The sequence below is a fragment of the Passer domesticus genome, chromosome 2, assembly GCF_036417665.1.
Source record: "Passer domesticus isolate bPasDom1 chromosome 2, bPasDom1.hap1, whole genome shotgun sequence".
NCBI lineage: Eukaryota > Metazoa > Chordata > Aves > Passeriformes > Passeridae > Passer > Passer domesticus.
This window is the reverse complement of record NC_087475.1, coordinates 40,411,777-40,427,616: the sequence shown is the minus strand read 5'-3', so window position 1 is coordinate 40,427,616 and position 15,840 is coordinate 40,411,777. Positions and strand designations below refer to the sequence as shown.

At 46.1% G+C, this 15,840-nt stretch overlaps 1 protein-coding gene across 4 annotated transcripts in view; it reads left to right on the top strand.

Annotated features, from left to right (window-relative positions):
• Positions 1–3,338: 3,338 nt before the first annotated feature.
• CLYBL (citramalyl-CoA lyase) overlaps positions 3,339–15,840 on the top strand; it is a 165,654-nt gene continuing 153,152 nt past the window's right edge. For all 4 annotated transcript variants that reach the window (XR_010355893.1, XM_064408368.1, XM_064408367.1 and 1 more), the window contains exon 1: positions 3,339–3,438. Coding sequence is in view for 3 of the 4 variants with exons in the window: in XM_064408368.1 (XP_064264438.1) it covers positions 3,386–3,438 (53 nt within the window). In the remaining variant the exon portion in view is untranslated. The remainder of the gene's footprint in view (positions 3,439–15,840) is intronic.

Sequence of the window (15,840 nt, the reverse complement as noted above, 5' to 3'; positions counted from 1 at the left end):
TCTGGTGGCACAGGAGGCACCGCAGGACAAAGCTCCCTGGTGAGCAGTGGTCTCCAAGCTGGGAAGCTGCCAACACTTGGGCAGGTAGGAGCTCAGGCCCAAAGCAGCAGCTCACCACAGGAGCACTGTAACACTGCTGGCCAGCAAAAGCAAGTGCCTGTCAGAGAGAGGCACAGGAGCCTCAGCCAGATTGGTGCCAACAGTTATTTGTTTCCCATTCTTGCACAACGAGCTGAGGAGGACATCCTTTTGTGTTCACACAAACACAAAGAGGAAGGCACAACATGCCTTGGCTGTTAGGATGCTCATTTCTCTCTTGAAAATCAAAGTAAATGAGTGTCAAGAGGACACTGACATGCAATAGCTTCAGGCAGCAGCACAGCTCTTTTTTTTCTACTAAGATTCCAATAAAAAATATTTATTTTTATCAGCCTGGCTTATTAATAGTTCTACAGTACTGCAGTAGTACATTGCTTTTTCTCTTTCTCATTCAAAAATACTTGGGTTTGTCACTATCATACCATTAAGAGATCATCATAGAATTAGAAAATGCTTGTAGAACAAGGACCATCACATGTCCTGCCAAAATATTTGGTTTTCTTTTTTGTAGCAACCTTATTCATCCAACATCTCAGAAGATACTAGACCAAGATTACAAATAAGGTGCTCGAAATCCAGCAATTTAAAAAAATACTGTACATTAAATGTACACTGTGTTTGGTGTGATGCTTTATTGAAATATGAGAAGAAAAACTCGTAGGTAGTTATCTTTTCTATATATTTTTCCTAATCCATTATAGTTGCTAATTATTTTCACCAGCACAGTCCATGAGTCATTCGACCTTCATAATTTATTGTCTATCTGATAAATTGCAGGATCCTTCTCTCTCATTAATTTGTGTGCAGTTATCTCACGTTGAGCTGAAACATTTGTGCACATGAGATTTTGCAAGGAGACACAAAACCCAACAGCACCCACAGGAAGTATCCTAATTCTGATGAGCACTCCCAAATTAGCTCAGCAACCCTTTTCTGCACATATTCTTCATGTACACACGGCTCCAGGGGTCTTAGCCCCAACCATACTGCTGCTGCAGGATTCACATCCTCAAAAGTACCTCACACCTCACTCTTAAGGATGCCAGTGAGAGTGAGGCATATAAATACCTTCTGAGCATCCTGGAAAATGTTACACTGGCTTAATCCAATTAAATGAAAACTTAGCATCTTTAAAAGGCTTCCCATTTTAAAAGGACGAGACAGATGCAGTATTTTTCCCAGAATACAGAAGGGAAAAGATGAGATTCAATTAATGTCCCTGTGCTCTCACGATCATTTACAAGTCAAGGGGATGCAACAGGCCGGGATACTCCAGGTTTGCCAGCACTGGATGTAAAACCCACGCTCAGCTGCTAATGCTGAAGAAAGGGTATTTGGACTTCTGACAAAATCTGAAAGCTGCTCATGTCAGCGCAGTGTCCTGCCTGCCCCTGATGTCACACTAAATGCTGTTCCTGCAAGGAAGATTCTTCTCTTGTCTCTGGTGTCCAGTGACAGGACTCAATGGAAAGGCATGAAGTTGAGTCAGGGGAGGTTTGGGTTGGATATTAGGAAAAGGTTCTTCACTCAGAGGGTGTTTGGACACTGGAACAGGCTCCCCAGAGAAGTGACAACAGCACCAGCCTGACAGAGCTCAAGAGGCGTTTGGAAAATGCTCTCAGGCACATGGTGTGACTCTTGGGGATGCCCTGTGCAGGGCCAGGAGTTGGACTTTGATGATCCTTGGGGGTCCCTTCCATGTCAGGATATTCTGTGGTTCCATGATGTGTATTTCAGGGGTTCTGCCTGGTCTGGCTGTACCCCTGCTCATCCTCTCCAGGCTGCTGCTCTGCTCTGCTCTCTCTCATAGAGAAACAACAGCCAAGAGGGTCTATCAGGTGTCACATATCTCTTTTTTTTTTCCCCACTGCAGGCCATCCTCATCAGTGAAGTGGGGAAGGAGAGCATTTTGTACACCTGGGAGCCTTGGAGCTGGAAGGGGAAAAGACAAGAGAGGTGCAGGAAGGAAATCTGTCCCTACAGAAATGAGAGAGGGGCAAGGAGACAAGTCCAAGGTTCTCCTCCACCATGTTGTGCAATATCACCCTTCATAAGGAAGTTCCCCAAGGAGGAGAGAGCAAAGGAGGCATCAGTGACAGGAGGGAGAAGGAACAGTCCCTGCCACACACAGCTCACTGGACCTGTGCAGAGAAGGGTTAACGCTGTCATGCTGCTGCTGATAAGGAAATGTTTGTTGTCCCAGTGTGTCAGATTCAAGTGGTATCAGAGTGCCTTGCACGCAAGATTGCATAGGGGAGGGAAGCTGAGCGCAGGTCACGTTCACGGTTCAGCACAGCTCTGCAAAACAGCATGTTTTGGTTTTGCTAGGAGGGGAAACTCATGCTTTGCTGACACCACTTTCCCGATAAAGTGATGCTAAGACACACTGGGAAATTTCCACACAGCTCTCTGACAAGAAAAGCCAATTGTGTATCAGGAAAATAACAAAGTTATATGGCAAAACCCAGTGACCCTAGGAAAGAAAAAAGCCCTTCCATGAAGACTTGCAATGAACCTGCGTGGATGTGAACCTGGGTTTTCCAAGGAATGGGGGCACTGGTTGGGGGTTATTACATTATCCATGTTTTCATCCATCATTTCCTGTTTTTATGAAAGCTGCTGCAGTTGGGGGTCTCTCTCTCATGGCCAGGGCAACGTGTTCAGCTGTTGTGGAAGGGCAGGAATGAGAGATGACAGGACAGAACTGACATGATCCAAGCTCGTGGCCTTTGGAAACGAAACTGAAATAGCTACATTATTGGAAGAGCTTGCTGGGATTATGCTTTGTGGCTCTGGCACATTCCAGCATCACGGCAAAGAAAATTATATTATATGCTCAGGCTAAGTTTGGACTGATGGAAAATAGAACCAGAATCCCTCTTTCCTTTTCCGGACCCTTTTCTTCTCAAGTTTGTTTCTTTCCTACCCCGCCCACTGCTACTTCCTATGCCATCTTCGGTCTTGTCTCTTTATGCTCTGCAGAACGCTCCGTTCCCACTCCCGGCAGTCCCTTGCGCCCCGGGAGGAGCGGGGCTGGAGCGCCCCGGGAGGAGCGGGGCTGGAGCATCCCGGGAGGAGCGGGGCTGGAGCGCCCCGGGAGGAGCGGGGCTGGAGCGTCCCGGCAGCAGCGGGAGCGCGCCAGCGACCCGGGGGCGCGCCTCCGCCGTGACGTCAGAGCCGAGCGCGCCGTGTGGGCGTGCCGCGGTCTCCCCGGCCGCAGCCAATGGGAGCGCGGGGTGTGTCCCGGCGCGGCCAATGGGAGCGCGGGGCGTGCGGCGGCGGCGCGATGGCGGCGGGGCTGTGCTGGCGGGCCGGGCTGCGCGCGGGGAGGCGGAGACTGTGAGTGACGGGCCGCGCGCGCGGGCGGGGCGGGGCGCGGGACCCCCGGCGCCGCCTCCCCCCCCTCTGCCGTGCCGTGCCGTGCCGTGCCGTGCCGGGCCGGGCCGGGCCGTGCCCGCCGGAGCCCCCCGGGTGCCGGGAGCCGTGGGCCGGGGCGGCCGGGCACGGGCACCGTGGGAGCGGCAGCCGGCTTCCTGCTCTAGTGGACGGTGTCGCTGCCCACGGCAGGCGAGTGGGAGTGAGGTGGTTTTTGAGGCCCCTTCCGACCCAGAGTATTCCGTGATTGCTCCCGTTACCGGAACGTTGTCCTTGCCCGCTTGTCCGCTGTGCTGCAGCTCCTGCCCGGAGGTGACCTTGGGTCCTTCCCGTTCGTGCGGCCAGCCGTGACCGAGCGGCTCCTCGGGGCCGCCGTGCCCCGCTTCCCTCACGGGAGCCGGGAGCCGGGCTGGACCCACGGCCTCGGCTGTCCCGTGTTCGGGCGCATCCTGTGTCGCCTGCTCCATCCATGGCCCGGCCTAACTGGTGATGTGGGCAGAAGCGGGGCTGTCAGGGCCCCCCCAGCATCCCTTGTCCTTGGCATATCCTTGGCCCCTGTAGCCCCTGGGAGCCCGGAGTCCCTGCGCTCCTGTGCTGGCAGTGCCTGGCTGGGGGAAGGTTGTGTAGGCAACGCATGGACTCTTGTCAAGGGCCCCGAATCACCAGGTGCTGTCCCACAGGTGGGTGAATGGCTGTCAGGAAGAGCACGGATTTCGGGCGGGATGCTCGGAAAAGCTCTGCTTTAAATAGAGGATCCCCACACAGGTCAGCGTGGCAGGGTCAGGCTCTCAGTGACAAGTGCCACGGAAGACAAAGGCTCCGCTGCACCTTCCCCCTGGAGACGTGTGCAGGTTCCATGTCCAGCCCTGTGCCTGCAGGTGTGTGCCTGCCTGCTGCCGCTGGGCAGAGTGACTTCTGCCAGAGGCACTGAGTGATGGGTCTGCGCTCATTTAAGGCAGGTTTTCAACAGCACTGCTAGGAGGAGAACACAATTTTTATTTTTTTTTAGTATTGATATTAGGAAGGCAATCAAGTGTAAATTCATTTTAATATCAATATTTAAAGCTTTAAATTCTCGCATTCTCTGCTGAGACCAGGGTTCTGTAAATATTTTATAGCTGAGTGACAAAAGCCTATGCGGTCTGTACAACTGTAACGTAGATGTTACTATGAACATGCAATATTGATGCTGGTCTTCTTGGGGAACCTCAGGGACAGCTGGAGTGCTTTGTGCTGTGCCAGAGGCACAGTGAAGAGCCCAGTAAGTCCACATCAGTCATTCCTGCCCAGGGTAATGTCCTGCCTAGCACCCAGGGTCATTTTTCCAGCCTGCCTCTTTCAGTGCACTTTTACAGCCAGTTTCTGGGAAGATGCATGCATGTACATGCCTTTTTTCCCCCCTTGTTTTCACCCCCTTTCCCCCATATTAGTGCAGAATCATAACTGTTATGCCTTGCTATTTCTGGTCATTAAGAATTTTGAATATTCCTACTGTGGGGGGAAGAGGACTGCACAGTGTGAGGGCAGGGGTGATGTGCACAGCACCTGTTCAGGGCTGGGAGAGGAGGCTGCCTGCATGCCCATGGTGAGGCTGCTCTCTTCCAGCTCAGAAGGGGCTTCCTTGGCTGGTGCTGCCATGGGTTGGGACAGGACTGCCAGGCATCACAGCACCCTTGTGTGACTCCCAGAAGATGTAATGGCCTCCCTGTGGTGGGATTTGACTGCTCCTTGTCACCAGTGCTGCTGTGGAGCCCAAGAGGCCACTGGGCAGGTAGAGACCACAGAACTTTGGGCATCCAAGCAGTCAGAGACCAGATCAGGATGAGGCATGAGGAGTCTTTCCTCACTTTTGAGCTAGGCAGCCATGGGGCTGTGTGCACCTGGGAGAGAAAATACAGGGATGACTTCAACTGTCAAGGTTGTCAATGAACACGTAGATTGGATTTAACTAGCTTTTGTGTCCCACAGAGCTCTCTGCCTTGCTGTTGGCTTGGGACCCTAATTACACAGGTACCTCTGACGTGGTGTGGCTGCCTTTCCAGCTGCTGCCCTCCTCTCCTCATGTGCCTGCTGCTGCCCCTGTGAGGCTGGGGGGAAGCAGTGCTGCCTGGAAAAGATGGACCAAGTATTTGCGTTATATTTGTGTTATTACCAGGCAGGTACCCAGAGCTGGTTTTTATTATTTGCCATGTTCCAGAGCCTACTGGGCTCTCTGCCTGTGAAAGATTTTTGTATTGGAAAAAGTTAAAAAACCCCTTCATCCAGCTGTTTGTAGTAACAAGTGCAGCTGTTTTTTCTGTTGTTCTCTCTTTGCTTGGTGACTCTGCTGTGAGAGAAGAGCCTTGCCCAGGTAAGCACCTGTCTGTCCTCAGCGAGCCAAGCGCACGCCGGCCTCCTCCACGTACGAGAGGGTTTTATTACATGTGTTCATTTACATGGCATATTCCAGGCAGGTCCATACCCACATGCCTGTACTAAATCAGTCAAAGGCAGCATCCACATCTCAGTGGAACACTGCAGAGTGTGGAATGTGCAGTGTGGGCACGTAGAGCCTGTTGTGCCAAAGGTGCAGACACCGGCTGCGAGGAACAAAGGAGCCTGATGAGTACTAACCCCGTGTCGGATCTTCTTCAGAGACTGTGCCAATGGCATTTAAATTTTCTAGCAGTGGGAGTTTCTTTTCTCATCATCGGTTGCCATCTTCCCTCCCAGGAGTCCACCACTCCTGTGTCTTGTGTTTCAGGCTGCTTGGTAAATTAGTGAAGATGTTGTTTTTCATGTATTGAACACTGGAGGGTGCTAATGCAACGGAAGCTGAAATTGTTCTAGCAAATTAAAGGGTTCCCTTTTGTTAGTTGTGAAATAGTTTTATTCTTTGTTGCGGGGTTTAAATGGAAAGACATGAATTGTGGTCCTTACCAGTAGCTGATCCAGTTCAGCGTGTGTAGAGCTGTCACCAAGAATATCAATAAAGTGTTATGTCTGTGAGGGATTTCTTTCCTTAACCTCAATCAAAAAAAAATCACTCATTTTATGTTCTACACATTTTTAAGTGTGTCTTTCGAGATTATGGCCTCGGGGTGAAAATTATTTGAAAGTGTGACTTTCTAGTGATAGAAACACTTTCTCTGGCAGAATTGTTGAGCTGCATGTGCAGAGTCTGCTTTTCTACAAGGTCACTTTGGTTCACCAAAATGAATATTGTTGTGTTGCTAGTGAAGTGAGAACCTGATAGCAGCTCACACTGGGGAGGGTGGGGACACCCTGAGCACCACTAATCAAGCCCCTGGCACTGTGATTCTGTCTCTGGGGGTGGACCTGATGGAGCCTCAGTCTACCTTGCAACCAGCATGGCTGGGCTGTGTGTGAGGGCATTCCATCACAGGGAATGTGTGTAGGATGGCCTGTTCCCTCAGCCATCACTGCTAGGCCAGGTGAAGCACGTTACAAAACTGAGCCTTAGCTCTGGTGTTTCAAATTCACTCAAACATTTTTTTTTGTCAGGTTGAAGTTACATTGAGAGGTCTCCAGCTTTCTGCTCAGCCAGGTCTCTGCTCTCCTTTGCCCTTGGCAGAAAGACACGGGGCCAATATAAGGTCCCTGTTGTGCACTCTGGCAACTCCACAGTTGGCATGAAGGACTGTGAAACTAGTGCCCGAGCCAGTTTTCGTCCTGGCAGCAGCAGAGGTATGATGAGGGATAATTAATGCTAATGAGAAGCAGGGTGCAAAGCTGAGCGTGTCCAGCTAATCACCACTGGCACCTCAACTGGTCTGCTAAAGCTTGTGCTGTTCTGGACAGTCCTGTGTGGTCCTGTACCTGCCTTTGCAAACTCGTTACCCAAATGAAAGCCAGTGTTTGTAAAGTGTGTGAGCAAACAGAGCTGGGTGCAAATACATAGTCCTTAGAAGCCTTTCTTGTTTGATATGCATGGCAAATGAGTTACTCCTCTGTCTCATTCCTTTTGCAAATGAATTGGGCTGTCCTGTCCTGGAAAATATTGTTATCTTGCTGTATTATATCAGTCAGGTTTTATTCTCTCCCAGGTGTTGAGGTTTGCTTACATGTGGTTCAGTTTTTATTTCTTTTAAAAATACACAGTTTTTTTCTCAATTTCTCCTTGAACTGAAGATGTGTATGAGCATTGGAGAAAGAGCCTGTGGATAAGAAAATCAGAATCTCCTGTTCTGGTACCAGTAGGGGCCTGCTGTTCATCTTGCAACCAGAAGCATGGCCAGTTTCACAGCAGAGTCACTTGGGTCTTTATCAGAAGCAGCAGAAACATACCCAGTTAAAAGTTTACACTTCTTTTGCCAAGAAAAGAGTTTTAGTAGCTTACCAGAAGAGGGTTATAAATGGATGTGAGCAGAAAAGTTTTTTAACATCATTTTAATAAGTATTGATACTGAAGACCCTCTGCTTAAGAGTAGTCTAAGCACACAGATGAAGTATAAGCAGACAGAAGATCTGGTTGACAGTATTGGTCTGGTTTAGCAGCTTTAAGAGAAGACTGTTTCTTCCATCACAGCTCCATGCTTCTGAGCAGACAGCCAGGGTACGCATCCTGGCATTGTTTCCAGAACCAACGTGCTAGCTGTGGTGCCAAAAGGATTTGAATTTGTACATTTTATGTAGATGGTGTCCTAACTTGGAGTGGGAGACCTTTCTCCAGGAGAGAAGGTTAATGGACTTTCCACCAAACCTGTGTGTGTGATTGCATGGAGTTTAAATACTGCCAGCTGCAGGATGGCATCTTGAGGTCCAGCGCCACCCCTGCTTGGGGGCCCTGCATGGGAAAGGAGGCTGTGTGTTCCCTTGGTGGTGCTCAGTGCCTTCCATTGTTGAGCTTCCACACACTTGGGCAGTATTTCTTGGCTACTCATAAAGGATGGGTGAGTGGGATCCCTGGACTTGTCATGTCTCTTGGGGAGATTTGGCTGCTGTACTTGAAGTATTTTACTCTGGCAGGTAAAAGCCTCTTGTTACTAAGAGCTTTGCAGAATTTCTGCTGATGAGCCTCCGTGTATCTCCTCCTGTCCTCTGCACATCATGTGAGTTTCTGGTGGTGGTTTTTCCTGGACCCCTTTCTCACACCTCCCTGAGTTCTGAACCTCCTTGTTTGGAAAGGGGAAACACTCAATTTGCCCTTATTTTGTCAGCTGGGCTGTGCATGGAGGTGTTTCTCCAGCCACTGCCCTTTTATGCACTTCCCTCTTCCGCCCCACAAGGCTGAGGAGCACAGCAGGTCTGCAGAACTTCGACTGCAAGTGGGTCTGGAGGTCAGCTTGTGGTTACTTAGCCCCAGGATGTCGAACAAGTCTCCTTCATATATTCTACCTTATTTTTTGGTCAGACCTATATTTACTTCTCAGGTCTCCCTGTGCCCTTTAAATCTCCCGGCATCCCTGGTGCAAATAGGATTTGCCTGTCCCTGTGAAATGGGCATCTCTGTGGCTGCTTGCCCTGCCTTCTCTAGCTCCTGGTGGGACAGGGCTGTCCAGTTGTCATTGGCTGCGTGGCCAAACCTGCCTTCTTCTCTGCCTTTTTAATCAAAAAATGGTTGGCATCAGGGGCTCTGCAGCAATGAAAGGGGAACGATGAAACTTTGAAGAATTTGGGGCATAAAGTTGATCTCTAAATTTTAATGCACTCATTGCACTTAAGCAGTTGATACATTTTATTATTGAGCATTCAGGTGACCTAATTTCCCTTAGTACTGTACATTTAGCTTTATACATCTGCACCTAATTTGTAAAAAAGGACTTAATGAGAAACTTCAAACAGTTTAAATGTCAATTACAAAGAAAGCGAGGTTTTAAAGTTCCAGTAATCTGTCCATATTGGTCATCGAAACATGATCCCAGGTGGACGTTAATTCAAGACAGATGGCATTCCAAAGGCACAATTACAAAGAGCTTATATATTTTCAACACTAACAAGCTGTCACGCTATGTTGTAGCTACACTTCCAGTACTGTACAAGCACAATTGCTGCTTTATCTGCTGTGGACTTGGTAATAAAGGGGTTTGATTCCCCACTCTTGATACTGTCAGTGGGAATTTTGCAGGGGTGAACCGGAGAGCGGGGTTAGTTAGTGTGAATATCTTTCATCTGCCCAGCCTGTTGGGTCGGGGGTTGTGTTTGTTTCTATGGTTTTTGTTAAGTTGGTGAAATGCTCTTCAAGGAAAGGAGAGGAAATGTTGAATATGGGCATAACAAGACTAGTTCATCACAGCTATATTTCTATTTCCTGGCAACATTAATTAACTTCAGCCTTATCAGCTGCTGGTCAATAGCTATGATGATTTGTTAAAACCCCCAACATCCTGGATGTTTTCAGTTAAAAAGTCATCTGAAAGCCTTTGGAGTAATGCACATGTTACTTGGAAGACTGAAGTCCAAGGGATTAATAGTGGCTTGACTTGCAGTGGTGTAAATGGGCAGCAGCTTGGCTGCAGCCAGGCAGGAGTGCTGCCCTGGGAAGAAGGCAGTTGGAATTATTTTCAGATTTCTGAAAATATTCCTAGGCCCAAAGGCAGAGGTGGAGGAGCAAGGTCAAGGACAAAGCAAGGTCAAAAGAGGGTTTCCATTGGATTGAAGCATCAACATGTGGGGTAGCTGATCTAGTAGCAGATGCCTCTAGCCATGGCAGGGGGTTGGACTGGCTGACTTTCAAAGGACCCTTCCAGCTCAAACTATTCTGTGTGGGACATGGCAAGGTTTGTTGTAGAAGGACAATGTTTGGTATCTAGTTAGTAGTTGAGGTGGGCAGTGATCCGTGTAACTGAATGATGAAAGTTAATTTGGCATAATTTCCAGACTTTTTGTTTGTTTCTTAGAACCAGGTCACTAAAAAGCAAGACTTGCATATCTAAGACTAGACAGTGTTTTAATAGGCTTTAAAAATTCTGTGCTGTTAGCAGCAAGATTAATAATGCTCCCCAGGAAGGTTTTTAAGCTCCTATGGGCACGTGTGTCCTCTAAGAGGTGCTGAGAATTAAGAGCTTATATTTCTGCTCGTTTATCTACCTTTCATTGCTAAGTGGAGAAGAAAGCAGGAAGGCTAAGATGTTCATCCTTGGAAGGCAGGAATTAAATGGTAAGCTTACACTCTTCAATTTTTGTTTTTCATTAATGAATGTTATAAATGTTTTGGTTTTTTTTTAAAGCATCTTACCTGGCTTCCATTTTTGAAGGAGTTGTAGGTGCTATTTGAAATATGCAGCTCACCAACAAGTGAATTGGACTCTTGAGCCACACTTGAAACAAAATACCAATTTTACCTGAAGTTTTACTAGGTTTTCTGGTTTATGCAGTGGCATTTGAATGGCCTCTAGTAATTGATTTTAGCAGGAAAAAAATTCTAACAAAAATGAAAAACACAACTCAAAGCTCATTAGCACTGTATTTGGCATGCCATTAATCGTTAAATCTTTATATAAATGCAGAAGTAATTTGTAACAAACAAAATCCTTTCTTTTTTTGGAAAGACTTTCTTTTAACTTTTTGCTCATACTGCTAAGGTGCAGTATGTTTTCCAAACACTGGATACTATTACCAGAATAAGAGCAGAACCAATCAATATTTTAATTAAATATCATCTATAATCCTTGAGTGTCAGATATGCTTAGTTGTGATAAGTGAAAAATATTAGGTGAAAAAAAAAGACTAATAAATACTTACATAGGGTCTTTTAAATCTAAGTTTTTAAAGCTAAATATTTGTGTTATTCTCAAGTGGTTTCCCATTGGGTTTTCTCAGTGCTTATCAGGGGAACATACTGAAGTCTTTTTATTTAGATCAGACTTTGCTTTGAGAGTAACTAATTGTTCAAGTCCAAGTGGGAAACTTTCTTGCACCTGGAAAATTAGGAAAGCAAAAGATGTCCACATCCTTTCCCTGGTGGTTCTTCACCTGCGAATTTGAACTGCAGTGGTAGTAAAAGTTTTGTGGACCTCATTTTATGTGAGATCATTAAGCGACAGGAGAATTCAGGACTAGCTGCCCTTCATAATTCAGGACACTGAAAGGTGCCATTTATAAGCTCAAAGTGCCTGCAGGAAGGCAAAACAGGCTTGTAAAACCCATGCTCCAAACCCCGAAAGGGAACCTGTTTGTACTGCTGGTTGCAGCCTTGGAGAGGCAAAATTGCAAAGGTGGTGGGGTTTGGTGTAAAAAAAAATGTAAAACCACCTGCCTTTAATATTTCATAAATAACTTGAGTTTTCACACTTTTTGTGTTGATAACTCTTTTTTCCCAAAACAACCCCAAAACATCGCAGGCAGTGATCCCAGTAAAACCTTAGCAGTTGAACTGCCCAGCTGTTGGACTTACTGTCTTCCCTGTTACAACCCACTGTTCTGCTGAGCTGTTAATTTGGCTATAAAATAAGTCTGTCCTGATTTTTTAATAATATTTTGCAGCTGGTGACCTTTGTCCATGATATTGGCCAGGCATCTTGTAGGGAGAGCTCCTGCCTCCTTATTGCTTGAGAAGGAGTAGCAGCATGTACAACACTTGAAAGGGGGGGATATGGTGATATGCTGTTGCTACAACTCTGAACAGGCAATGTAATCTGAAAAATTCACAATATGCTTTATGGATTTAGAAAGCCTGAAAGACAGCCCAAGGAAACACTGAGCCCAATGTTTTTTCCCAAAGCAGGTACTGCTTTCCTTACCTGCTCCCCTGATAATCCTCAAATAAGAGCTGGAGCTGTTGTTTTAAAGTTCATGACCAAAATGTAGCAATTGCTGCCTGGAATGAGCCATCCATATCTGTAATCTGAAATGGCTGGGGCTGAACTCTTCCAGAATAAACCAACTATTCATGGCCACATTAATGTCCTGTGACTGAAGTTACCTGGATGCCCATTTGCACCATCAGCGCCCAAATGCCAGTGGAGACAAGAGCTGACTGCACATCAAGTCTGCCTGCAGTGTCTTTGGACTAATCTGGATTAGTTCCACCCCTGCCTGCTTATGCACACCTATTCCAGCAGTACCTGGCTGTGCAGTGTGGTATCCAGCCTGTCGTCCCTCCTGACATGGATCACGTAGGAGCCAGTGGAATGGCTGCACTTTGGAAGCACATCAGTGTTATTCCATTTTCTGTCGCTGCTTTTGTTGCCTGCATTGATGTGCTCAGGGCCCCAGACACTGCACTGAGCTCATTGTGACCCCCGGCCTCTGCAGAGCCGACTGCAGGACTCAAACCTTTGTCACCACTATTGAAAGGCAGCTGTGTGACTGTTTATGGTACAGCCAGGTGCTTTGCGGCCTGTGGACATGCTGTTACTTGACAAAATTTAGTATTTTTTAAATTTGTGATCCAAATGTGATGAATATATTTACCTGAGGACCTTACTCTGTGTAAATGGCTCGGCTGCCTTCAGCTACCACTCAGATTTCTGTGGGGGATGCGAGTCAGGTTTTTCTGGCTCTCTGTAGGGATGTGTCCATGACAGCATTCCTGTTATTTCTCTATTTCCTTTGTGAAGGATACAAGGTTTCTAGATGGCACCTCAGTAATATATTTTTAATGACACTTTTGGGGAATTTATTGTTCATGTTCTCTAACTTGTAGTACATTTCTGAGTTCTGTGTGTTCCTTTATTGAGGCTTTATATATGAATGCATGTTTTGTGGGCTTATTGCCTTAACCATTCACTTGTTTTATTAAATCTCTAGTTATACTAAAGCACTGAAGGTGCTTTGGGTTGGGTCAGCACCAAACAGTGACTTCAAGTATAAAATCTGTTTTCTTACTGACTGTTTGTTTTTTTTTTTGAGAAGTTGATAGATGTGAAAACCATTTAACAGTTGGGGTTTTTTTAACTTTCTTGTTAAACTAAGCTACTGAGGAAATCTTCCTACTGCTACATGCTGCAATATGTCAGAAACACCGTTATGTTATAGTTGCATCATTATCTAAAGGAAAAATTGAGTGTGGGTTTGAAGTCGACAAGTGATGAAAGTAGCCCTGAGGTTGTCAATTAGAAAGCTAAGGCCTGGAACTGATAAGTTAATGGCCAGTCCCCTTCACACCCCCTGGCTTTGCTGCCTGCTCCCGCCTCACCCTGCAGCAGCTTAACTGCTTGGAACAGAAATAAAAGGCTCCCATTACTTTGTGTCCCAAAATGTATCTCACTGATCCTGGTCACTCAAAGTCTTGGCTGATTGTGTTCTTAGTATGGACAGATAGTTAAATGAGGAGAAATGAGATGCAGCAGATCAAAAATACAAACTCAAAATCATCCCTCTCTTTTTTAATTAATTAGTTTGTTCATTTTTGTTTAAATGTTGAACTGTGAACATGGTTTTTTTCAGACTATCCTCCTGCAGTACACACAACAAATTTAGCAGCAGTGCATAATTTTAACTTCTACCGTCTGTTTGTTTGCAGGTTTTAAAACCTGAAACTTAATGGCAGGCAGTTGGAACCCATGTGTGCCTGCTAAAGGCAGAGGGCAACCTGTGTGGTTTTTTGGGAAGGCAAATACCGGTTACCAACGTTTATGATATAATGTAATATAATACAAAGGGTTTCTACTTTGTTTGGGCAGGAGGGAACTAATGTGTTGCCATTTCTCCTGGGAACACATGGGCTTAGATAAATAGATAAACCATGTCAAACAACAAACAGGACTTCCTCAGATTTTAATGATTCTTGGTGTGCTGTGTGGTGAGAACAAGAGTAACTTTATGAAAAGAGTAGTATTAGAAGTAGATACAATTCCAACAGGCACTGTGCAAAGCAAAACATGTAATTCATCTTCAGTTTTTGAAACTTCATGTACAGTGTAAGTTTTTAGGCTTGTAAAAGTTTGCAGTTGGGCACTCCCTCTGCAGTCTGAGGTTTTTCTGTTATTGGCACTGCTTCAGTGGCAATGGAGAGCCAAGATTTTTTCCACATAGCCCTCTCTCAACCTAGAAGAGATAAGCAATAATCATGAGTTTGAGAAGGTAGTTTAATTTTTAAGTATGTGCAAGTTTTAGACCTTTCTGGTAGTTTCACTGTAACCAGCAAACATCTGTTGAATAATAAAAAAATTGTAGTTGCTACTTACCTGACACAATCCAATGAAATGGTGCTCTGAGCAGGCACTGCTGCTCTGGAGTCCCTCTCTCTTCCAATCAGATTCAAACCATGGAGTAAATATTTTTCCAGCTTAATTCACAGGAAAAGAGACGTGACATTGTGTTAAACAACCCAGCGTGGGATGGTGTTTTCTCCTGATGTGCCAGCCCTGCCTGAGATCCATGGGGTTGAGCTTTTCAGTACTTCCCCACAGAAGCAGTGCAGAAGAGGTAGTACATGATTTTCCAAAGGCACATGTTCCTTCTGTGCCCTACTTTAACTTACTCCTTGAGATACATGTTTCACAGTACCCATAAATAATGAAAATGTGCAATGACATTTTTAATTAGAGGCTTTGTTTTCTTACACATTGTGACGCTGGTGTTTCTAGAGCTACAGGATAACCTCTTGTGGTGGCCCGCTGCAAGAGAGGCTATCTCAAGATGAAGAGCACTGTATCTAGTTTAGCCTGCCTGGTTCAGGTGTCACATCTACCAGAAGGCATAATTCTGCAGTTTCCTCCTAAAATGATCCTTCCCTTGCATTGCAGTTTTTTATTTGTAGGAATCTCCTCCAGTTATTTTTTTTGAATGAAGTTCTGAAAGTTAATGGTGTTGGGTAAGAAAAGCTGCTACCTTTCTGCATTATTCTTCTCTTACCCTCTTGCATACAATTTTACTCACCTGTCAGCCCAGCAGGGCTGTTGTGCAAGGTACATCCATGTGCTGTAAGAAAGCCCATCAGACAAATTTGGTGGAGCCAGTAACTGCTCTACAAAAAACAGACTGATTCCAGAAATCTCCATCTCTCTCAGTGGGTTGGGCCCTGCTCCTCCGGGATTTTTTTTCCCTTCCCCTTTTGCTTCTGTTACTGGTTGTGTGTTTTCTCACCCATGACTCTTTCAGCTTGAGAGTCCCTCTCTTGCCATGTGTTTCTTTACTTTTGTCATGCTTTAAGTGCATCCGTGTCTTTCAGTGTGGATGGTTTGACATGTGTGCTGTTTGCTTACCAGTTTGCACCAGTTGCTTCCACAGCACTTGAAGCACAGCGTGCTGAACAGTGCCCATCTTAGGGTAAAGGCTGTGGTACCCTACAGGGAGGGTACAGGTTGAATTTGGTTTTGTCTCCCTTTCTCTACCTAAGGAGGAAGAGTGTCGTTTTAGGAGGAGAAGTTTGTTTTTTGTTTGCAATGCTGGACATAAACTCTTGACTCTTGAGAAGTTTGGTTGCTTTGGATCATGTCCGTCTGAGGGTAGGGAAGCCTGGCATCAGAGCTTTTGATGCTA